The 25,816-nt window shown below is 39.9% G+C and overlaps 2 protein-coding genes across 3 annotated transcripts; one reads left to right on the forward strand and one right to left on the reverse strand.

Annotated features, from left to right (window-relative positions):
- Positions 1 to 165: 165 nt before the first annotated feature.
- On the forward strand, positions 166 to 9,979 carry dhrs7 (dehydrogenase/reductase (SDR family) member 7). Of its 2 annotated transcripts, none has more exons than XM_041812973.1 (7): positions 166 to 245; positions 4,064 to 4,216; positions 4,507 to 4,613; positions 4,738 to 4,977; positions 5,129 to 5,251; positions 5,365 to 5,580; positions 9,608 to 9,979. In XM_041812973.1, exons 1-7 carry the CDS (start codon positions 215 to 217, stop codon positions 9,647 to 9,649), a joined length of 912 nt encoding a protein of 303 aa, XP_041668907.1. In that variant the 5' UTR covers positions 166 to 214; the 3' UTR covers positions 9,650 to 9,979. The 2 variants fall into 2 exon arrangements, with proteins under 2 accessions (XP_041668907.1, XP_041668906.1); XM_041812972.1 differs by lacking the exon at positions 166 to 245 and adding an exon at positions 880 to 1,099.
- Positions 9,980 to 10,118: 139 nt separating this feature from the next.
- On the reverse strand, positions 10,119 to 24,997 carry pcnx4 (pecanex 4). The gene is made up of 11 exons (XM_041812971.1): positions 24,868 to 24,997; positions 23,364 to 24,138; positions 23,083 to 23,262; positions 20,505 to 21,043; positions 20,302 to 20,402; positions 19,940 to 20,062; positions 18,166 to 18,526; positions 15,376 to 15,479; positions 11,456 to 12,561; positions 11,149 to 11,335; positions 10,119 to 10,994 (listed from the first exon to the last, which is right to left on the reverse strand). The coding sequence occupies exons 2-11, from the start codon at positions 24,059 to 24,061 to the stop codon at positions 10,743 to 10,745; spliced, it is 3,651 nt and encodes a 1,216-aa protein (XP_041668905.1). The 5' UTR covers positions 24,062 to 24,138; positions 24,868 to 24,997; the 3' UTR covers positions 10,119 to 10,742.
- Between the last annotated feature and the right edge of the window lie 819 nt (positions 24,998 to 25,816).

Raw genomic sequence — 25,816 nt, forward strand, 5'->3', positions numbered from 1 at the left:
ATATGTCACGGTTGATCTCTGTTTATTTTTTTTTAACTGTGTTTTGATTTTTCTTGAGTTAGAGAGGAGGCTCGGTGTTTTTTTTCTCTCTCACTGCAGCCTCTTTGGGGAGGGCAGGAGCACTGGGCAGTCATAGCTGCAGCTCATTAAGAGTCTTAACTGCATCCAATCTTTAGGTAATCAAGATCTCCGCTACCTTGTACTGAGCCTTCAGATGCTAGAGTATTCCTTCTGCTGGATGAGTGGTACGTGATTCTTTTCACTAGTGTCTTTTTTTAGTGATTTTTAAAAGTTTTCCCAATACTTTGTTGTCTTTTCTCTTACAATGTCTGCTACTCCCTGCAAGTGCTTCTACCTGCCACCAGCCAGCTAATTGTCACCTGTTTCGAACCAAAATAGGTTTGTGGCTTCAGTAGCTATCACTTTTTAGAGAAGCAATATGATTCAGTGTAACTATTACAGCTGAAGTTTTTTACTGCAAAAGCTGACATCAACAACAAAGAATGACAGTTTTCTGCAAACTTAAAGATGATCAAAATGTATTGCCTATTGATAAAAAGCAGTTTGCAAAATATAACAATCAAAGAAAGATTTTCCTTTCCACAATTAAAATGATAAAGACCTTAAATGTTTAGAAATATATATGATAGTGTATGATCTAATAATATAGTAATAGTGTACAACAAATTTTTTCTTGCCCCAAAACCTGTTTGAAAAACATTAAATAGACATTCATACTTAAATGCATTTTATGTCAGCAAAATAATAGTTCAAATAACATAGGTCACGTTTTATCAACCTTTAGCCTTTAAAGTAAAAAAAAGAAAAGCTGCAATCTTCGCATTATTTTGAAACTATCAGGCGGAAGCGGCTGTATTAACCGGTAGTCGTAGGTTCGTTTTGGTTGGAGCCTCACTTTACAGTTAAGCTACTTTAGCAGTAACAGTCCTGTCCATGGATATTCAGCAGATGGACTGCTGCATTGTTGCTGCACTGTGGTTGTTTATACCACTTTATTTACTTTTTCACTTTTTGTGTTTCATTTTCGCTGATGCGGACTTCACGCTGCTGTGGGCAAGCTTCATAGGACGCAAGCCAGGTGGGGTATTTTAGCATACCTTGAATGAAACAAGTGGGAGTATAAATACAGCTTAATAAATGCTGAAAGCATGGAGACTGTCTCAAACAAAGGGTTGAACACTGAACGCGTGTATCGCCCGACATTTTGACACGTGTGACAACACTCATCTGACAGCTTACAGTTATGTTTAATACCTTACTGTAACTTTAGAGGTCAAACACCGTCTTTATAAGTTAATGGGGTAAAGTTTGATGTTTCACTTATTGGTTGTATGTCTGTTATTGATTCACAGACATCAAAGTGACAGCACACGTTTACATGTTTAATCTAAGCAGCACTTCAATGCAAAATCATATTAACAGACGAGAGGCCTGCAATGCACCACTAAACTCTCTCTCTCTCTCTCTCTCTCTCTCTCTCTCTCTCTCTATATATATATATACATACAATGCTTAACAAATTTATTAGACCAACTGTCATTTTTGTCTCAGAGACCATCCAGCATCATGAAGTGCTTTAATGCAGACTCTTTCATTTTCAGTGAGCTCTCCACGTTTTACCGTTTTGAACAGGAATGAGGAATTTCAAACTGAATTCACCTTTTTATACCCAAATTTGAGCCGGCTCACTGGGCTTCTCTGAGAAGTCAGAAATTAATCAAACATAACATTCAACCACTAAAACTATTTTTTCTGTTCAGGAATGCAAGTAAATAACTATAATTTGGCATATTAATCAAGAAGTAATAATGTTCTTTACTATTTTTTCAGTTTTTTGTAACTCTGTAAATTTGAAAGTTCATGGATAACAATAATAATTATATTTTAGCATTAAAAATATCATTTGGGTTAAACAGGCTTCTACATATTGGTGTATTAACCATTGCAGAAACATAAAAGATGATTTTGGTAATTACCAGTACTGTTAATTTAAGGCAGCTGTGACATAAACCTTACTTTGGGTGGTGGTCTAATAAATTTGTTAAGCACTGTGTGCGTGTGTATATATATATATATGTATAGGTGACCATATATACACAACTACACCCTCTTTGATTCCAAAGTGAAAACAGATTTCTACAAAGTAATTCAATTCAACAAAAATATGTAATGTAGAATAAGTGACTGCGTAGATATAAACCCCCTTAAAGTCAGTGTTTAGTAGATACACCTTTAGCTGCAATCACAGTACTGAGTCTGTGTGGATAAGTCTCAGTTGAGCTTGTACATCTGGTCAAGTCGCACAGGGATCAGGCGTGGGCAGCCCTTTTCTAGTCCATCCACAAATTCTCTATTGGATTGAGGTCTGGGCTTTGACTTGGCCACTCCAGAAGATTCACCTTTTTTACTTTAAATAATTTCTGTGTAGCTTCCACTGTATGCTTGTGTCATTGCTTTGCTGCAAAATAAATCCTCTCCCAAGCCATTCTCTTGCAGATGGAATAAGCCTAGAATTGCCGCATTAATCTTACCCGCTACCTTTACACACCTTCAAGGGCCAGCTTCCAAGATGCATCCCCACAGCATGATGCTGCCACCACGGGGCCTCACAGTGTTGGTGTGTGGTGTGTTTTTATTGATGTGCAGTGTTTGGTGTCCACCAAACATAGCATCTTGTCTGATGGCCAAAAAGTACCATTTTGGTCTCATCAGACTAAAGAACTTTCTTCGACTTGACCATGGAGTCTCCAACATGCCTTTTGGGAAACTCTAGTGGAGATTTAATTTGAGTTTTCTTCAGCATGCTTCTCTCCCATTAAGATTTTACCGAAAGATTTTGAAGAACCTGGGCTACAGTTGTTATATGGAGAGTCTCTCTAATCTCAGCTGCTGAAGCTTGTAACTCCTTCACAGTAGTCACAGGTGTCTTGGTTGTCATTCTCACTAGTCTTCTTCTTGCAGGGTCCCACAGTTTGTGAGGACGGCCTGATCTAGGCAGATTTACACGTCTGCCATATTCCTTTCATTTCTTGATGATGGATTAAACAGAACTCCATGGGATTTTCAGTGCCTTGGATTTTTTTGTATCCATCCCCTGACTTATACTTTTCAATTACTTTTTCTCTGAGATGCTTGGAGTGTTCTTTTGTCTTCATGGTGTAATGGTAGTCAGGAATACTGCCAGACCAGTGGACCTTCCAGACACAGGTGTCTATATACTAAAACCACTTGAGTCACATTCACTGCACTCAGGTGATCCCCATTTTACCAACTGGTCCAGAAAACAGCAGATAGACTTTCGACTGGTTTTAACAGACGGTATCACATGACCCCTATCCTTTCTTCCCACCTGTCACTTTTAGTGTTGATTTAAAGATTTTACTGATCACTTACAAAGCTCTTATGGGTTCATCCCCTAAGTTGATTATATTTCTGAGATGCTGACCCCTAATGAGCTATCAGGCAGCCTTAGATTTTCAGGCTGGGGTTTCCTGGTCATTCCAAAGTCGAAATTCAAATCAGCAGGAGATCGGGTGTTTGCTGTCAGGACCTGTTGATTTTGGAATGACCTGCCTGAGGAGATAAGGCCCCAAAACTCAGTAATGTCTGTGAAATCACTCCTTAAGACTCACTTTTACAGAGTTGCTTTTATGTGATGTCTCCTTTATTCTATTTATTTATTTTTGTTATTTTATCATGTCCGTTCTGCTGCTCTTACTCTGCTTGTTTGTGCCATTTACGCCTGTTGCCATCTCGATATCAATATCATGCCATAATATCAGGCATCCCTAGAAAAACACCAACTAATATTAGTGCCTTTGAATAATGCTCATATGAAAACAAAACACACAGTATCATTTTAAGACAGTGTATATAACTTTTTTTTTTAATCTCATGGAGAATTAAAGATTTTTACCTGCTGACTGTGAAAGACCAGAACCAGTGGTAAACTAAACCATATAAGAAGCTATCTCTTGTTGTTGCACGGTATCAGACACAGTAAATGACATGAACATGTCATGTGTGTTATTGTGTTCATTAGAGAAAAAGCTGAAAGGGCAGGTGGTGTGGGTCACTGGAGCTTCCAGCGGTATCGGAGAGGAGCTTGCCTATCAGCTGGCTCAGTGCGGGTCACGTCTTATCCTGTCTGCTCGACGTGAGGACGAGCTGCAGAGGGTGAAGCGCCAATGTTTAGGTGAGATATTTTATGGTTTTTGTTATGTATTTCTCACAAGTTTTCTTTGTCCTGCTGAAAGGATCCAACTTAATCTACTCTGATATTTTATCCCAAATTCTGTAACTGTCTTTCAACACTGTGGTGTAACATTTTAGTAACTTTTGAACACAGTTTATTGAGCTTCTTTTCCCTGCACTTGTCGCACCTTTTCAAACCGACCAGAAATAGCAAACAGCTTTCGACATTATACCTTAGTTAGAATTTCTGTTTTTTGTTTGTTTTTCTTTTTCTTTCGTTTGTTCTTTTAGGGCGCTCTGACCTCCAGGATGAAGATATTCTTGTTCTCCCACTTGATTTGTTGGATAGAACGTCGCATGAAGAAAAAACTAAAACTGTCATCCAGCACTTTGGGCGTGTGAGGACAACACCATTGATAAAATTCTATACTTTATAGACCCCTTCTCACCAGTTTAAACAACTGCATTCAATCTATAACAGATGTAATGTATGAGCTCCCTGTGTTGTTGTTTTTCCCCCAGATTGATGTCCTTATTAACAACGGAGGCCGAAGCCAGCGCTCTCTGTGCACTGAGACCAGTGTTGATGTCTATCAGGCATTGATGGAGCTCAACTTCTTGGGTACAGTCTCCATCACCAAGCAGGTGCTGCCCTACATGACGCAGCAGGGCAGCGGGATCATTGTGACCGTGAGCAGTATTGTTGGCATTGCAGGAGCGCCTTTGTCAACAGGATACTCTGCCAGCAAACACGCTCTTCAGGTAAAGGAAATATTATAGAAACTGACATGCAATGAGTTTGTCAGTTTCCCTTTTGTCTGTCTTAGTTATAATTCTTTAATAAATATATTATGTGATTAGCTTTCCATGTTTGTGAACACACTGTGGCTGATTGTAACTTTATTGTCTGTAGGGTTTCTTTAATTCCCTAAGGAGTGAGCTCACTGACTTTCCAAACATACTTATCAGCACAGTGTTACCAGGGCCTGTGCAATCACAGATCGTCCACAATGCCTTCACAGAAGAACTGAACAAGGTGAGGCCTTTTATATGTTGTACATCTGATTTTGAAACTTTGAGAAATGCACCTGTAGCTGATATGCGTGGTTTGATATTATGGCAGCTGTTTTGTTCCTTTCTTTACCTTAGCCGGTGTCCTCAGCTGGTAGTCAGGAACACAAGATGCCAACAAGTCGGTGTGTGCGTTTAATGCTGGTGGGAATTTCCAATAAAATCAAGGAAATGTGGATTGCACAGCAGCCCTTTCTCCTGTTTTTCTACGCCTGGCAGTACACTCCCACAATCGCCTGGATGGCCACAAATCTGTTAGGCAGAAAAAGGGTGCAGAATTTTAAAGCTGGTCTGGTAGGTAAACAAAACTATGCCTTTAAACCTCAGAATTTGTTCAGTTGAATCTTATGCAGTAGATCTGGTGCAGGAGTTGCATCTCTGAGAAGACAATGTGCAAAACACTGCCACCCTTTGTTTGGATTTATAATAAAATAACACTTTGCAGGGTATGCTGATAGTTTAGCTTGGACACAGTCATGTTAAGGAATCCTATTTTCACATTATTCATTAAAGTGCTTGTGAAACAGTGAAAGTATGAGACTAACACATGCATGTAAATGTATCATTAATCTCTGCAAATGTGAAGGGCAACATTTTTTTCCTCAGCAGAGATTGTAATAAAACTGGCTTCACTGCATCCATCCCCATTTACAGATGGGTGATAATTTCAGTACTGTCAGGAGCAAATACTAACACGGATAGTTTAATTTCATTTACTTGTTGGTTAGTTAAAATTTGTGAATCCATATTAAAAATATGTTAAACAATTTGATAATATAATTCTATAAAATAGACTCCTGATTGACTGTAATGACCCTAAATCTTTAAGTTAGACACACTCACTTTCTGGAAGGTGTCAATTTAAGGAATATTTCCAAATTTGGGAATGAAAATTATTGTAAAATCCGAAACATATGTCTCACCGGTATATAAGATGCCCCCCCCCCAAAAAAAAACGAAGGTTTAATCTGACTTATTGTGTGGTGATTTTCTTTGCATTAAGTCTGCAACATTTTGCTTTTGTGGAACTGTGTAGCACTTTTTTGCTGTCTGTTTTCACCAAGTAGACTGGAGTTTGCACCTCTGTTAGCTGTAATACAGTAGTTGAGCTTTCAGCCTGTAGTAATTGTTGTAAAGTGCAGAACCACAGCCCATGAGTCGGGCTACCCACCGCTGCCCTTATCACTTGTCTTTACCTGAGGAGCTTTTCAACTAAACCAGCACTCCATGAGGTTGATATAGTTAACAGTTTAGCACAATTTTCTTTAAATGGTGGATTCTTTGTTTGGAGGTGTTGTGGGAATAACTGAATGAAACACCCACTTGACAACCCTTGCAAAGTGCTGGTTTTTTGCTGCCCATCAGTCAATGCAGTTGACCCGTGGAAGCCAAAAGTAAGGGCTTAACTGGGAATAGGGCTGTCTTCACTGAGCGCTTATTCTTCCTGTAGGGCACACGTCTCTCATGTTCACTACACATCTAAAGAGGGAGAAAAGATGTTAAAAAGTGGAACCACACCTCACCAGCTAGGTCAATGTCATTATGTATTGCAGGATGTTTTGAGCAGTGAAGTGACTGCTTGGAATACTGGGGTTGAATTTTAATAGCAACAGGCTTTGTGCAATGTGTAAAGATGGCGGCTGCACATGTGGTCATTACAGCATAGTTCAGAACTTTATAGTGGTGTATCGGTTGCACTGGTATGTAAAACGCAGCCAACCTTTTGGATGAAAAAATAAGTATTAAAAGTAGGGATGCACGATATTATCGGTCTGGTATGGGTATCGGCAGATATTAGCTAAAAAGGCAAATATCGGTATCGGCAGATATCAAAATTTTTGCGGATATTTACATCCGATATTTTGCTTTTGTATTTCAGCATATATCGACTGTAAATTTTGTCCATATATATTAATAAATTAGTGGAGTTTTAGTCTGAACCAACAGATGTATGTCAGGTGAGGTCTATTTCTTTATTTATCCTCATTCTTTAAACTTGAAAGTGTTTTTAAGGACTAAAATTGTTTGACATTTTTGTCCGAAAAGGGTATTTAAATATCGGTATTTATAACGGTATCGGCTAAAATGAATCTGTAAGTATTGGCATATCGGATATTGGCAAAAATCCAATATCGTGCATCCTTAATCAAAAGTGCTTCTTCACACACCCTTTTTTACAGTACTTGCAGGGCTTAAGATCAGTCTGGCTAATGTGTTACTTGAGTAAGATATAAATTGGCATAATTGAGCATAGATACACTGAAAGTGAGGGTGAAAGCCAAGTAGGCACTTTGCAGGTACAAAGGTGTTTAATGTATCCACCAATTACCCTAAAGTCTTATCAAGAATAGTATAGCTTACAAAGTAAAACAGTGAACTCAAGCTTCTTTCTGCCTAGCTAGCTGTAAAGTAGCCTAGTCTAAATTAAATTAAGTCTAGCCAAGCATGAAGTCCTTGCTAACTTTATTTTCACATTAATTGTAAAGACAACTTGACTCTGATTTCAGTAAAATTATAAATAATTTAATATGCTCAGATGTTTAATTGACTGCTTAAGTTGGAGGGAATGTATTGAATTTGCTTAGGTCACTTAATTCATACTTAATGCATCCAACTGTCATTGCTTTTACAATAAAAGTAAGGCACAAAACTGTCAACAACTAACCAGCTCATATAGGCCTGTGTTATGTAGCAATGTGAAATAAATATGAATGTACGGGCATTTAATATTCTACCTACAAAAAAATGTAAATATAAATATTATCTTACTCATATGTGATGGGACCAGTTTTTTGTTTTTATATTTGGCATGACAGTTGGATTAGCAGATAGCTTTGCTCCGATAAACCCCAGACTGTGACATTCTTACAATGTTAAGGGCTAAAAATACCTATATGCATATGAAGAGCAGGGCTATCTCAGCAGCAGGGGGCTCTCAGCTGTTATTGACCTTGCTTTAGTCTAATAGTCAGAAGACAGTGAGCAGGACTGCTCCCCCGCGGTACACACTGACTGACCACTGTGTCTGTTGGCCTCTGCTGGACAGTGACAGCTGAAAGCCACAAAGAAAGGTCATGTTCCAACTGACCAGACACTAGAGCGTCACTTCAGCTAGGTCTGTGAAGTATGCTTTGGAGACAAAAAAACAACAACAGCTATAGTGCCTATAAAAAGTATTCAAACCCCCCCCCCCAGATGTTTTACCCTTTAACTGATTTTATAAATCAGTCATGGTCAATATAATTAGGCCTTTCTGATGAAAAAAACCCCAACCCCCCATTCAACCCCTTTAAAGTGACTGAACTAATTCAACAGAAGTCCAGCTAGTAGGTACTAGTAGTCTCACAATTAGTGAAATGGGGATCACCTGTGTGCAGTCAATGTGTCTCAAGCGATTGTAGTATAGAGACACCTGTGTCTAGGGGTTCCAGTCCCTGGTTAATCAGTATTCCTGGCCACCATTACACAATCAGGACAAAAGAACACTCAAAGCAACTCAGAGAAAGGTTATTGAAAAGTATTAGTCAGGGGGATGGATACAAAAATAAATCCAAGGCACTGAACCTCCCCTGGAGTGCAGTTAAATCCATCATCAAGACATGGAAGGAATATAGCATGTGTAAATCTGCCTAGATCAGGCCATCCTTACAACAAGAGTGACCCTACATCAAGGAAAGGAGACTAGTGAGAGAGACTACCAAGACACCTGTGACTACTCTGAAGGAGCTAAAAGCTTCAGCAGCTGAGATGGGAGAGACTCTGCATACAACAACTGTTGCCTGGGTTCTTCACCAGTCAGAGCTTTATGAGAGAATGGCAAAGAGGAAGCCGCTGTTTAAGAAAACTAAATCTCGACTAGAGTTTGGCAAAAGGCTCGTGGGAGACCCCATGGTCAAGTGGACGCAAGTTCTTTGACCTGATGAGACCAAAATGCTGCTTTTTGGCCATCAGACAAGACGTTTTGTGCACACCAAACACTGCACATCACCCCAAACACCATTAGAATATCTATGCAATTACCTATAACACATTATGTATTTTCTTTGACTTTTTTCTTCACTAAAGCCACATTATACTGACCATGATTGATTTATAAAATCAGTAAAATGGTACAACACCCAAAGGGGTGAATACTGTATCTATAGCCTAACTGACTTAATATCTTAATAGTATCCTTAAACAGAGATATGACAGAGGTTAGGGCAGATTCTTCTGTCACAGCAGTACTCTAGATTCAAAAATATTATATGACAGTAATGTTTACATTTTTTCTGTGGAAAGTACTCAAAAATAACTGCTAACAGTTACCTTTTTTTCCTAGGATGCAGACTCTGCATACTTCACAAAGCCCAAGACCTCCTGAGAGTCACTGTCACCAGGGGAAACAAGTTCAATGCATTCCTAAAGCTCACAATGGAGCAAGGAGATATGTTGTCCTGCTGAATTTGGGGTGTTTTGCCTTCTTCTTGACAAAAAACATTTAACATTTGCCTTCCTTACAAGATTTGGAAGGATTTAAGGAAAAGGGGTACACTGCTGTCATTTTTCATCTAATATGTCAAGTTAAATTCTTTATTTTCATGTTTTTGTAACTGTAAATTTCAGATTATGCAACTATGTACTGTATAACAATAACTGGATTATAAATGAACTAAGCTTTTGAATGTCTATTAAAATCTGGATACATTTTCAACCCTGGCAAGTCAGTCACTTAAATCACATGAAATCAGCTGCTGCCAAGCTTTTTTATTATAAGTAAATACAGTTCAACATATAAAAATCAATGATATGTACAAGAGACTATGGACAATTCATTAACTTTTCATATTCAGTTGTAAACAAGTAAAGTGTAAACAGAAGAATAGCACTACACACCTTACACATACAGCAAGACATACGCAAGGCACATCCTTGATATAAAAACAGAATTCTTCTGTATTTGTGGACATTAGAGGGGAACTGTCTGAAAATGTGGAGTCTAAAAAGTGAAAATAAACCAAAATGTATACCTCAAGTGCCTTCTAGAGGGTAGTTGGGCAAATGTATTCACTTCTTTTAAGCACAAACACCAATAAACAAAGCACAAAAACATGAGTGCTCTTTCAAAATACAAATATTCAAAAGGATTTTTTTCTTCAATGTGCTGTTCTTGGAGGTAGTCCACATCACAGGTTAAAATCTGATAAGTTACACAAGAGTAAATTGGTGATGCCTCTCGTTCTTCCTCTGTTGTACAGGAATTAAAGCACCAAAAAGGTCAAACATCTGTGAAGTAAAAAAAAAAAAAGTGTCCCATACAGACAATCTTTTGAAGTCCTATGACTCAACAGTTTAAAACTCCTTGTTTGATTGAAATTTCACTTGAATTAATGTCTCCACAACAAACATTTACTGTGGAAATGGACATCTTTCTCTGGTTGTCCAAGTCAGGACAAAGGACTGAAGAAGCCCTGAGGTCAGAGGCAGGGGAAGTGAAGTGGGGCTGAGGAGTAGATGGGGTACCCAAGAGGAGGATCTGCTGCCTGAACAGTTAGGTTCCTTAACATGAAGGGGTGAGCCTGGATGCTGTAACGCTCCTCATCATCATTTGTAGCATACAGGAGCTCCCACGAAAGGTTGGCCCACTGTCCTCGTACCCCCTCCCCATTCAGACGGCCCAAATGAACCAGCTGCTCTTGCAAGGACAGAACCCGCCCCGTGTAGGTACCCTGTGGGAAAATAAAATTAAATCATTCATTAAATATAAGTTTGAATTAAACTCAGATTGAATCTGTGATAAAATATCTTGTAGGTAGTATAAAAACAGATACACTTTATATTTTGTAGCTTTGACAATGTAAACAAGGACTGCAGTGTCATTACCATAGCGAGGTCGTGTCCAAGAGAGAATAAGAAAGGCTTTTCCTGAAGGACGCTATCATGCCAGCCTTTCTCTGTCACCAGGCCAATGTACCAGTCCCTTTCATATTCCTCCAAGGTGCTGAATAATTCCTCAGGGGACTCCATCGGCCCTAGACTTGCTTGATCAAACAGCAACTTAAAACTGAATCTAGAAAGGGAGAATAAAGTCAAAACTGAATGAATGAAGTACTCTTGGCATGTACAAGCTCTTATGATCAGATTTACGACACCATGAACTCTCTCACAAGATTTAGAAACTAAATGTTACCTAAACGCACGAAGAGCGAGCTGATAAAGTTCTTTACTCGAGGACAGCCAGTTGAGTCCTTCTGTCCATGGTATATCTCCACAATAGAGTCTATACACGTAACTAGGACTGGTGAAAGAAGACTCTGCCCCCAGTGAGATGAGACATGAAAGAGCAACCTGTGCATGCAGCTCTTTCAGAGTTTCATCCTCCTTCAGGGCTTTTGTCATGTCCTCCGTGGTCTCACCTTGCACAGTGGGACCAAAGCGCCCTAAGGTGAAGCGAAACCAGTCTTCAGGAAACAAAGGCTTCACCTGCAGCAAGCGGGATGGTAGTAAAGGTGCTGTCCTCCACCCTGACGGCAGGTTAAACACCTCCGACTGAGGGCAGCTGAAGTTCAGCTGAGGGAGAGAGGCCGGGCTCTCTGTAAAGACCTCTGGGTTACGGCCTTTATCCACCGCTGGCATCCCGATGCTCAGACCCAGAGGCTGCAGCGGCTGCAGGGCGGAGAGAGCCATGTTTTCAAAGAGACTATCCATCTCCACAGAGCCTGGGAGAGACGCTCCAGTCTGCAGTGCCGTGTGTCCAGGCTGGACCTCTGCAGTCACTAACGCCACTGTCCGCCTGGCAGGCTGAGGTCCAAATAAGTCATCCTCATCAGACCAGTCACCGTAGGAGGTCAAACTGGAGCTGTCCTGTCTGAACCTAAGAGACGACACATTAGACTCCACCATGATGACCTCAGGTCGCTGGTTACAAGTGGCCTGAGCCATCTGGGAGGACTGGGACTTCCTGCCTCCAACCCCTGGCCCTTCCTCACTGCTCCATAGAAATCCTTTATGTTTCTGCACACAGTATCGGAGGAGCAACCACACTAGAGCTTTTAGAAAATCATCCTGAAGTTTCCTCAGGTTATCGTGAGAGTCGATAATGCCAGAGAGCACATTTCTGGCATCGGAGTAGACTCTCACTGCAAGAGCTGCACAAGGGGTGAGGGCATTCCCCCAGTGCAGGTTGAAGCCCTGGGTGAAACCGAGTCGCTCAGGACGCTCAAAAGCAGCCTCAAACACCTCATCCACCCTCCGAGCCTCCACTGTGTGACAAGATGTCTCCTGCAGCTCCAGCCCCTGAAATAAACACCAGCAGAGAAATCTTGTTAAAAATAATTGAATTAAATTAAACTTTTAACTGGAGCCCAATTTTTTTTTGTTATCTTACATGCAACAAATAGATACTTATTCAAGATACTGAGTAAAACTACCAGAACTTGATTGCTGGGGTCAGTCACACTATTTATTAAGTACTTGTATGAGACACTTTACAACATTTTATTGGAACTGATTACTTTCTTGTCAAAGCTTCTGAAACCAAATTTTGAGAATACTGGGAGAAAATACCTATAATGTATACAATCTAAAAAAGAAAAAATATTACATCAGTTCTCAGCTTTCTACCCTTGTTCCAGGGGATCAAAACACAAGTTTGGAATCCTACTCCTTGTTTAAAAAGTACTAAATTATGTAGGGACATGAACCAGAATCAAGCAGGGTGAGGCAGTTTAGTTCCTATGCTCCTCACCTCTGTGGAACCAAAGGCTTTATCAGCTTAAGTGATCTTTGAAACAGGTCTTGAAACATCACAATCTACTGTTGCCTTCCTATATGTTCTATCACACATTTTCTACTTTCACTTTAAGTGTCATTGGCTCAGTAAAAGGTTAGTTGGAACCAACATACCAGGTTTCAGCCCACCCCCGTCCCCCGTTTTGTTTGTTAGAAAGCAACCTCAGGAGAAGACTCAGGCCTAGGCTGGACTGTTGTTTGCATTTATACGTTTAAAAGCGTGACCGATTACATACCACATCACTGTTTTTATACTGAGTGATCTGAGGCCTGTACGACGAAGCTGGATTTTCTCTTATTGGGATAACTTCAGGATTAACCCTGGATTTTCTGTACGACAACACTGGTTCACTTCTTACCGGGATAAATCACCGCAGTAACTTATGCTGAACGGCTAAGCGAGACCAGCGAGTATAAAAACACTGCCTCTGACCAATCAGTTCTCTTGGAAAATGGCCTGCCCATCCTTGGAAGATCCTGTAGAAGTTGGTACACAGATCGTGAAAAGAGCGCTTAGGAGAGAAAGAATATTTAGGGATAGATGATAGATGAATTCCGGTGATTTCATCCATACAACAGAGACAGTGTGGAGAAATAAAACCTTGTCACTCGCCGCTTTAATTTATGTTTTTATATCTGATCTTCACTTGTTCCCAAGTCCTTTTTGCTCCACTAGGGTTGCATCTGAAATAATGGGCTTAATAATGGTCACACATGGCATAACAGCAGAAACATGGATTAATGGAACGCACAACTACTCGTGCCGTCACGGTGAGGAATTAATATTACCACACAAAATTCACTGAGAAAGCTCTGCCCCAAACATCTGTGCTGTAATAAAGTGAAACTGAGTGATCACAGTGCTGTCCGTTTATATTGTCAGATGAATTAATATTGTATAATCTGATGAATTTACGCATTAACTGAGTCTGCAATTTACTGCTAGCATTCCTTCCTGGCTTTTGCTGCGGCATCAGTGTTGCTTCTGGCCTGGATGATTACTTTGAATTCCTCATATTTTTTAAGAATGATTGTCTGTTCCTCCATTGAGAAATATGCTGCTCTGCATTTCTCCATGTTTGCGATTGGTCAGACGCTGCAAACACCACCCCTTTTATGTGAGCACGCACTGATCAAGATTGTAAAACCCTGGGTGCAGTAACCGAGTTGCGATTGTCTTGATAAGTCAATCCAGATAGCGCAGTGATATCCCGGGGGTGTTAATCCAGCTTCGTCATACAGGCCTCTGGTTGATCACTCAGCATAACAAAGTATAGCAAAGCCTGAGAGCACGAGTAATATTTGGAATAGTAAATACAATCCTGTAAGACTCAAAGGAAATGTAGTTCAGTAAATCTGTTCTTAACTCTGTGCCACTTCTCTCTTCATTTTTTCCCCTCTTGTTCCTAAGCAGCATCCTAGTCATGGAAACCCACCAGCCAATCAGAATTGGGTATTCACCATTTAATGCCTACATTAATTAACTCACTAAACATGTGCTATGACCGTGGTTGTAGTTTTGTTATACTATTATTGTTATAATGGTTGTTGCCAGTTTGTGTAGTTTTCTCTTTCTGTCTGTGTGCTTCATTGGGTGTGTCAACGGCTGCTGCTGATTGGTGGGTTGAGTTCATGCTCCACAGTGATAGGTTGTGACTGATGTCTTTCCCTATTTTAGGAGCAAGACAATGTCACAGCAGACCTGAGGAACCTTATCGCTCTCCACTTCTAAAAAGCCACACAACACATTCCTTTGTTTAAGAGTTAGTATTCTGGATAACTATGTTTGGTAGAGTAATGGTGAATCTGCTGTTAATTTAATTTCCTATATTCACGTTTCCATTAGTCAACGAGCTAAGTTAATTATTCTATGATTAGTTTGGTTATTTGTCATTTAGGCTAGTTCTGTTTGTTATGCTGACCTAATGCACCCTTCGGTAAATTTCAAACTTCTCTTATGTTAATGTAACTTAATCTAATTTTGTAAATCAATCTTAATTCTGTTAAAACTTTGTAAACTAGTCCTCTTGGCAGCTTGGGACTTGAGGAAAAGGTCCTTTTCATGTTGTGTCCTGGCAACCCCCAGACAGAGCATAACACATGTAACAGAACTATTAACAGACATAAATAGTTACACATACACATCGGCTCCTACACATATGTATCTTTCTTTTTTTGTTCTGTTGCAAATATTTTATTTCTTACCCAGGCAGTTATCTTATCAATGATGACTGTATAATTACCAGTATTTGCATTTCAATGTGATTTCAAACAAAGTTTAACAATGGATCTTTATGCTCAAACAAAGACAACTAGTACCTTAATGTTGACAGTACAGTAACCATATCCTCTCTCCAGGATCATTATCCAAACCATTCGGTCCTGAAAGCGGCCAAGAAAATGTGAGCCCGGGGCTATGGAACCTAAAGAGGGGGAGAAAAAAAATCAGCCATCCATGCATGTAACATGTAAAGAGATATGTTCTGTAAATTGAGGGCAAGGGAAAGGAAAACACTATATATACATCATGTAACACACATCAGGAAGGGACCTTTGGCACACATCGTTTTCATTTTGCATCAGCTGTGCGTTCCTGTGCTGACAATGTGAATAACGCAGCATCTGGATAAGCAGCAGAGAGACCTTCACATCAGACACACACAATGATCATGAGGCTGTTATAACTGAGTGACTGCACAAAGATGTAAATATTGAATCTGCTCTTGACCCCTGCTTTCCACTTATTGCAAAAACCTGCTCTTTTTCCACATTAGGCATCAGATGTTTATTCTAACACAGATAGACAGAAATGGCAAGGTGATGGAGGTTACTGCTGTTAAGTCAGCGAGTGCTAGCATGGCTCAAGACTAATGTCATGTCCCATATCGACTTCTCAGAATAGTCCGTGCTTCTACTTCATGATGGGAAGTGACACGCTGGGCAAACTGCTCTCCTGCTTCATGGCCCCCAGTGTAAGCTGAGCAGAGCAACACTACAAACTGCTATTGTTAACCAAGAGCATCAACCCTACAGGCACTTATTCTGAATTATACATTACATATACAGCACATCGACATAAAAAATATACAAAGATCAAGTGATGACATCACCTCAGCAGATTTATACAGTATTGAATCATCAATCTATAAATAATGATTCACCACTAGAGTTTTTTTTCTCTTCTCCCCTCCTGGTCAAGTGCAGAATAAAATCCTTGCAGTGGCTGCATTTGGCCTAAGAGTATTACGCGGTTAATGGTGCGGAAACATTTGGATGTAATGAATACAGATCAGAGCGATTTTTTTTGGGTCACTTCACAGGAAGCTTAACTGGATCATACGAGCTCACATTACTGCCAGCGATTCTGAAGAGCTGCTCACAACAACATTCCTGCTACAATTAAACCATATGAGGGGATGGTTCAGTGCTCCATGATCTGCATACTTGACCTATAGGAGGGTTCAGTCAGTGTTATTATATCACAAGTCAAAACACCGTGAGGTGAAAAATATTTGTTTTTGATAAGTGACAACCTTACTGGCATGTGTAGTGCCTGTGGGCTTTAAATTTCTGAATGATGTAAACAGTGCACACTCATGCACAGTAAAAATTTGTATATGTCTGCATTTATACATGCATTTCTAAATATGTTTATGTACTATATACATTCATTTTTTTATTACTAATCAAGATCAGTGGACTGGCCTGTGTAGTGTAGCCTTAAATTTCTGAATGTAAACAACGCATAGTCATGTAAGGTAAACATGCACATATGCTCATATCCATTCATGCCTTTCTAAATCTATTTATGTACCATGCATATATGCATGTGTATTGAGTTTTTTTCAAACATATAGAGCCCCCTTTTATACTGGAAATTCGATTACAATTTTTCGATAATCTGTATTTTAAGATTTTTTTTGTTACTTGGGATTTATTTTGAAGATTTTATTTCTTATTTTCAATGTTTTGATGTTCATTCTGGGATGTGGTGTCTTCAATGAGATTACAGCTGATATGACTTTTTCCAAAAAAGATTAATATACCTATCTGAGAATAATAGCACTGTGCCAAAGACAAATTCAACATTTCAGCCACACAGTCATACCAAACTGTGCTTACATGTAGTTTTTTTGTTTATTTAAAAGCCACTTTAAAAAAATGTAAAATTAATAGCAATACAACTCACGATCCTACACAGGGTCCACATACAGTATGTCCTTCCTTACGCCATAAATTCAACCCTAATTTGTCTCCAGTGTGCCCCAAGAGAAACGTAGAAACTAACAGTCTTACACATTAAGGCATGGGGGAAGCAAAGAGCTGAATATGTCACTCAGACTTTACCCTGAATTTTTCCTGCTAGTCCCCAGGTATTTGAGTTGAGTTTTAATTTCCCTCCTTCGCCTGACAGGAAACTTCCTGTTACGAGGGACAAGTGTGACCAAGCCAGAAATTTTTTCAAGCTGTTGGTTTAATAAATTCATTATTTTAGAAAGTTGAGATTAAGACCATGAACTTTAGGTTCTGGAAAGTAAAAAAAAAAAAAAAAAAAAAAAAAAAAAAAGTCCATTCCTATGAGTCTTTTACATTTTTTCAGCCTAAAAAGATTGATCAATAAATTCACAAAATACACAAAAAAATCAGTTATAGTGACATTCATAACTGGTTGCAGACCTTCACAAGCTTTAGATAAACACCTGAAGAGCTTCAAGCTGAAGTATGTCACATTATTCCACTGCGTTTGGGTTAAAATAACACATTTTGAATATTGCATGATTAAACGGATTTTTTTGTTAATTGTGTTTAGGATCGTGTCTGTGAGCATCTTTCTTTATATTCCGTTATTCAAAAGAACTTATCAGGTCTGAATAAAACAAGAGCAGCAGATCAGCATTAGCTTGCATGTAACTATCATAGCAACTCTGTGAGGAGATTATTTGGGTTGTGTGGCACTGACAACTATTGGCTGAATATCTCTGGAATATTCCTGTAACTTTAATCAGATGCAGATCTTACAAATGCTTGTATAGTACCTACTATTAACTTGTCTTTTAAGAAAGATTTAAAAAAAGAGGAAAGATACATTGAAAAGTGTAGACTACTGACCCAGTGACCCTCGTGCAAAGGCCATCCTCAGAGCAGAGGCCAGACTCCCGCTCATCTGCTGATAAAAGATGGAGTCTGGGCAGGGACAAGCAGTTCCCACAGGCCCCGGCCAACTGCGCTGAGGCCTCGGGAACCCAACCAGGAAGATGGGCAGAGTGAAGAGGGGCAGCAAAGGGGCAGAGAGCAGGGCAGAGAGGGTCACCACCGCCAGCAGCAGCGGGCACAAGGAGGCGTTAAGAGCCAAGAGAGTCCCAGCAGACTGACGGCGTTGCTTCTTTTCTGTCCATGACGTCACTAACACAGTCAGGCTGAACTTTAGCTTAGCCAGGAACTGGGTCAGTCTGTCAAAGAGGAGGCCCACCTGGAACAGAAATGCATAAGCAAACATGAAGAGCACAGAGTGGAGGGCCAACGTCCGCTGATCTCTGAGGGAAAGTACAGCATGTAGAAAGACATTCCCTCTCTTTAGTATGTACTTTTAGCTTGGTTTTAATCTAAACAACACCAGCATAATATTTTGGACATTTAACTACAATATTTTAAATCCATTATAACAGTGTTGAGCTTATACACTTACTGATGTTGAATCATAACAACTCAGTTTATTAGATATGGTCGTGTTTAAGTACAAGCCTGGCACACAAAAGATTTTTAATAGCTTAATGATTTTTTAATGTGAGAGACCCTGAACATGGTGGAAAATAATAACAACCAGAGTCTACAATTTCAAGACTCCAGTAATCAAGCATCAGCATGAACAAGCTGCTGTGGCTAGCTGTTAGTTTCCTGCTACATCCAGGGCAGCATTTTCAGTCCAGCTCCCTCCCTTGTTATTTTGATTGGGGCATTTTTATAGGATATGATGTATTAACACTGACACTCATTTCTGACAACCATCTAACTTTATACTTGATGTTTACTATTGTCATTGCTGTGTTTGTTGTGCTTCCTCCTTCGGTCAACTTGCTACTTGATTGGCTATTGTTCCATTCCACGTAACCATCCTGCTCATGCCTGCTTGGCTGTCCTTAGTGCTCACCCCACACAAAAGGATTTACAGTTGTATATACTTAACATATTTCAGCTAGTAACACTCTCGTCATACATTAACCGTTCCATTGCAAAATGGAAATACAGTTTTACTTTACAGAGAAGGCTCTGCATGCTTTGACTTTCCAGGGAACACAAGGCAAGAAACCCCCTTATGGATAGTACATTTATGACAATGTGTATTGAATACAATAAAATTAGTTCAAAACCAATCCACAGTAGCATGAATCTAAACATGAGGTTGCAACAAGCTTTACGCTACAAAGGAGGGGGCTGGGGTGGAGGAGGTTAAGCTTGGCCAGCAGCAGCAGCATGGGGCATTAATGCAAGCAAGGATTAATAAGAAGTACGTCATATTCAAATACACCACACTGTGTTGAGAGAAAGAGGTGTGATTGGCTGTGGGAGATGGAAGGCAATAATTAGGATCAGGTGGCTGTCAGTTTATCATGGCTGGGTGTATGACTACCATGTCCTGCATGAACTAATGTAGGACTTCATTTAATATTTACGACTTTAAATCAAAGCGGCACAGATCATCTTCTGAACTGATTGGAGATGTAAATATCACTCTTACACCACATGTGGCAGTAAATTTTTCATGATAATCTTTAAAACCATTAGATAATTGAGCATGATTATTTTGTGGTGTGTGCCAGGCTTAAGACGGATACAATCTAAAAACAAACTGGTCTTATTGGGAAAAAAGGGAAACACTCATCACCAAAAGAAGTTGAACTCCTGTTCCCAGGTCATCCCACCCTGGCAATGTGTTGTTTCCAGCTACAAGCTGCACCAAGACCACCACCACCATTTGCAGCAGAGCATCCTCTGAACTCTGCCACACCTGCACAGAAACAAGAGCAACCACTGAATAACGACCACAAGAATAAAAAAAATAAAAAAAAACAATGGGATAGTTCACTGTTAATATATCAAACAGGAATACATGTTTTAGTAATCATCACATCAGAAGTGTTTTGGATTAGAATGTGTTCTATGTTCAAAAAAAGACGGTCTTTACTGTGAAAATTAATCATTGTTGACTGTTACTTATATTTGAGACAAGCGTGAGAATGAGCATACCACTCTGAAAGCTCGTGTGAATCCCACACAGAGGGAAACACTGTGGAGCAGCTGCACTGATGTGTCCATAGACAGGAAAGCAATCATTGCAAATGGAGACACTGCAAGGAAAAACAATCAAAACAGGTTCAAAAGTCGTTCATGTCAAAGAGAGTAGCTAAAAGAAAATATCAGCCTTGAAATACGCGTCATTACAAGCTCACCGAGATAAAGAAGAACTCTTCTGATTGCTGCAGCAACATGCAGTCCTCTGCTCCTCTGCTTGAAAGACTGCACACTGGACATTCCTTTAGGGTACAAGGGGTTGAGGAACACCCCTCCAAACACATAAGCCCCCTGGATCTCTCTGAGAACCCAGCAGAGACAGAAGAGTACAAGGAGGAGGTAGCTGACAGGAGCCTGGGGTCCTGTGCTGAAGCTCTGGGACTGAACTGAACCGAGGAAGTGATGCAACACCCCTCCCTCTGCCATTGCCACCAGTAGCAGGCTCAAATAGAGCAACAGCTCCCTGCAGCCCAGTTTCCAGCCAAAGGAGCAGGGAGGAGGAGGTGGCGACCCCCCTCTGCGAAACCCCCGGTCCCCGAAGGCAGCCCTGGGCCCTCTGCAGAGTGTGCCAACCTGGCTGAGATCCAGGCTCAGCAGAAATCCCGTAGAGATGGAGAAGAGAACCACACCCAGAGTCGACGGGATAAAGTAATTACAGACAGCGACGCCTGAGGATACACCAAACATCAACAGCAGCCTGTGGGACAGAGGGCACACAGAGCGTCAGAGGCTGCTGTCACACTTGTCATTTCAATAGGACTTAAACAAATGATGAGGACTGGTTTCCCTCATAACATGATCAGGATGTGAAAACATAAAAATATTGAAGAAATGCCTAAAAATCTGTTATCAAAGTTTTCAGTGTTACGAATTTGATCAGATTTATGAATATTGTAATGTATAACGATTATCCTCTATATACATGATTTACAATCTAGTACATTTCCACGGGTTTTTTTTCTTTCAATTTTAATCTTAACTTTTTCTTAGCTCTTGGCAAAGCCAGAAATAAAAACCACAATGTAATTTACATCATAATGTAACACATGAAGAAATTTGTCCATATTTCCCTCAGTGTTTTACAGCCCTTTGTCTGAATTACCATAACATAAAAGAAATACTGTATTAAATCTTCTTGTGTCTCTATGTGAGATCCATCTCGAGCCCTGAGCAAGACAGTTTCCTTGACACTGCTCCTACTCGATTGCTGACCATTACTACTCACTCCTGCAAAACTTCTGACCATCAACGTAAAATGTTCAGAACAACAAACATTGTACTCAGGTAAAGGAATGATGATACTAAAGCTCATTTAAAGTAATAACACTTTACACCCATTAAATCAAAGCCTCCACCTTGAATGAAGCGACCAAGAAAATCTAAAAGAAAAAGCAACATCCTCATCCTTGTAATGCCAACAGCTTCAGACTATCACCACACATGAGGAGGAAGTGCGGGGCTACAGACAGTCCCAATCTAATTCAACCCCTGTTTATATGAATTATAGTAATCTAAAAGTAATACTTATTCACAGTTCAGTTATATTTAAGTCGCACAAAGGTGGAATTATTTTCTTGATCATTGGAGAGTTTGCATGTGACATTTCTGCATACTGCAGCTCAGTCTCCAACGACTCTCAGCAGATGGTAACTTTCTTCACTTAAACTGTGCATAGCTGATAGCATCGGTGTTTGTGTTTTAGATGCCATTTTTCACAAGACCCACATACATACAAATGGGGCAATTATTCTCAAATTTAGTGCATGATGGTTCAGTATGGAATGAGATATGTGTCAAAAAGATTCAAACTGAACTTTTTCAGTATCAAACAAAATTAGCATTTGAGAACAAAAAAATGTGATCCAAGCAAAAAAAACAGAAACAAAAAAAAAGTTCACATCGAGAGTAAAATTTCAAAATTGCAGACAAAAATTAGTCTTTACATTTTGAACATTTCTCTTTTTGTTTACAGTTCAATTTTTTCTCTCTCGCTGATGAGACTTTTGCTCTCGCTTCTCTGTTTTACTCCGCGATCCTTTGTTTGCGTTCTTCGGGGTTTTGCTTGCGTTATGACACAAATGTCACATGTGGGCAGGCTTTTCTGGGGCGTATCCCTAGTGGCCAGCGAGTTTTTGAGTGATGGCTCAGTCACTCCAGATGCTCCGGAAGTTGTTGTTCAGCTCACATCTGGGAAATTAAAGGAAACCAGCGGACTATCGTTTTTACATCAGTTTGACTGATGTCAAACTGATGCGCAAACGCAAAACAGAGAAGCGAGAGCAAAAGTCTCATCAGCAAGAGAAAAAAAATTGAACTGTAAACAAAAAGAGAAATGTTCAAAATGTAAAGACTAATTGTTTGTCTGCAATTTTGAAATTTTATGATGTGAACTTTTTTTGTTGGATCACATTTTTTTGTTCTCAAATGCTAATTTTGTTTGATACCGAAAAGTTTAGTTTGAATCGTTTTGACACATATCTCATTCCATAGTTCGGCCTCATGGTACAGAAATGCTATTGCTTGGAAGGATAGATGCACAGATTTGATGGTCGCAAAAATCTCTAAATCTTTCTGTGAATCAGGCCCTCAAGAATTAAAGGCAATTTTATATGAAAATTACCCCCATACCAGCTACCACCTTAACTTGCATATTAACTGCTAGAAACACTGTTGTCAAAATCAATGTAACCATTTTTGATGAGAGCTAAGGTTGAAGCATGATCATTAACTACATACCTGAAGTTGCTGGACATGGGCGAGCCTCCTAAGCCAAAGACAAGAGCCTGCTCCATTCCCCAGAGGAGCAGGGCATCAAGGGGAGGCAGAATGCCCAACGCCCAAAGCAGAGGTAGAAAAAGAAACAGCACATGGAGAACCTGGCTGGCCAGCTGGAGTTCAGGCACAGGGTCTGAGAACCTACATCAGAGTAGGACACCTTGATTTATTATGACAGAAAGCACAAGAAGAATACAGTCCAGGACTTCTCAATTACACATACAAATGCTGTTGTTACTCACCTATCAGCCAAGTCCACAGCTATAAAGATAAAAATGTAGAGGGGCCGGGTGAGTGGGGTGATTTCATAAGTGTCCTGTGCTTGGAAAGTAGCTGTCTCCGTGGCTGTATTTACAATGAGGGAATACTCAGCAATACACAGAGTCACCCAACTCAGGACAAAGACAACCAGGGATACAGGGATGCTGCCATAGAGAGCTGTCAACCTGCCAAGAAACACATACCATGTCCCAAAGCCACAGAGCACTCCCGCCAGTACTGTGTGCAGAACCACATTCAGCCCAAATCTCTTCCCAGGGGCAATGAATCGGACCGTCTCTGGGCTGACACAGTGAGTAAACTCCACTTCCTCTTCATCAACTAGGATGTTGGGGGCGCCAAGTCTCTCCACTGTGCCACTCCTTCGAGCAGCATACAACGCCAGGGCCTGGACACCCGCTGCAGCCCCGAACATAAGCAAACCAGAGAGTACTGCAGCATGGAGCTCCTGAAGCAGCTGTAGCTGGCAGAGCAGAGTACTGATGCCCCCAAAAAGCCATGGTGTCAAGAACAGGACGGCCTGATTGACATAGACATATGGTGGGGCACAGTAGCCCAACTTGAAGCGTGGACCCCCCAATACTGTCTGGGGGAAGCGCTTCCAGAAAAACTCCTGCTTGTACTCATTAAGAAGGGGCACATCTGGCCCCATTCTGACCATTCCCGAAGGGTTGGCAGGTCATCTCCACACAGCCGAAAGAAGGTGCCCATTCATCGTCCCATACTCTGGGCAGCTGTCTGTAATAAAACATATGAAATGCTAATTAAATTGGAATAAATCATACAATTAAAGACAATCATCAATAAAACAAAAAAATATTATAGTAGAACAAAAGCTGACCTAGTCTGATCCTCGACTATATACACAGGTAAAGAAAAAGTTTTCAACAAGTTAAAAACTGAATATATTCAGCCGTACTTAAAGTAAATGATATGATCAGTATTTTCATTACAATAGCAGATAAATGACGAAAATCCCAACATTACCTTCTCTTAATTAATCAAATAAAATATTGTCAGGCATCCCTGATAGTCTCGATGGTTTAACAATTATGCCAGAATTTCATATGATAATTGAACGCCATTGCAAAAGAATATTTAAACATCCTTAAAGTCGAAGACAATCCTATATTGTGAACCCTATAAAGACAAGAGCAGAAGCTGTGTTGCCATGAAGACGCTTCGCAGCAGCAGCAACATTAGCCTGTAGATACGCTATCAGGGGCTAACCTGTCTAAGCTATAACTTAAGCCAAACGTGACAGAAATAAATAACGTAACCACCGAGTAGGCAATTTGTGTCCCGTACCTCTCAAATACTATATTTTACTTTACCTAGTTATGTTGTTGTTGGCTAGCGATGCCACCAAGTCCTTTCAAGCCTGACTATCCGTTAGCTTGCTAATACTAACAGGTAAACAACTGCAGGTTGGCAAGCTGCGTTATAATTGGAATGAAAAAAGCTTACCGCTGACAGCAGGGCAGCAAACTGTTGATATGCTTTGAAGACTATTTGACGATATAGGTAGTATTATGGGGAAAAACGCGGAAATCGCTAGCGTTAACGTTAGCTGCGTGCTAACGACTTGAAAGCCAAGCAACATCAACAAGATACACAGGCAGATTGTAACCAATTAGAGTGGAGATGAGAAAAGAGCGCCTCCCCTTATTGGCTTAAAACGTGTGATCCCGCCCCTTTGATAACTATGAACCCGCACACAGACAGTTGTAAAGAAAACACATACACATGTATAAAAGAGCAAAATTCATGATTCCTGCTTATTTTGGAGGAATATGCAAAGCTAAATGTTGTCTAAAGTTAGGGCTGTGTGTAGTTTAGATTTCTACACATTATATACAGTGCCTAACAAATGTATTAGACCACCACCCAAAGTAAGGTTTATGCCACAGCTTGCCTAAATTAACAGCATTGGTAATTACTAAAATCAGTTTTTATGTTTCTGCAATGGTTAATACACCAATATGTAGAAGCTCTTTAACCTAAATTATGTTTTTAATGCTAAAATATAATTATTATTGTTATCCATGAATTTTCAAATTTACAGTTACAAAAAAACTGAAAAAATAGTAAAGAACATTATTATTTCTTGATTAATATGTCAAATTATAGTCATTTACTTGCATTCCTGAACAGAAAAACTAGTTTTAGTGGTTGAATGTTATGCTTGATTAGTTTCTGACTTCTCAGAGAAGCCCAGTGAGCAGGCTCAAATTTGGGTATAAAAAGGTGAATTCAGTTTGAAATTCCTCATTCCTGTTCAAAATGGTAAAACAGGGAGAGCTCACTGAAAATGAAAGAGTCTGCATTAAAGCACTTCATGATGCTGGATGGTCTCTGAGAAAAATATGGCAGGTGGTCTAATAAATTTGTTAAGCACTGTACATTTATATTTTAA

The sequence above is a fragment of the Cheilinus undulatus genome, linkage group 18, assembly GCF_018320785.1.
Source record: "Cheilinus undulatus linkage group 18, ASM1832078v1, whole genome shotgun sequence".
Classification (NCBI taxonomy): domain Eukaryota; kingdom Metazoa; phylum Chordata; class Actinopteri; order Labriformes; family Labridae; genus Cheilinus; species Cheilinus undulatus.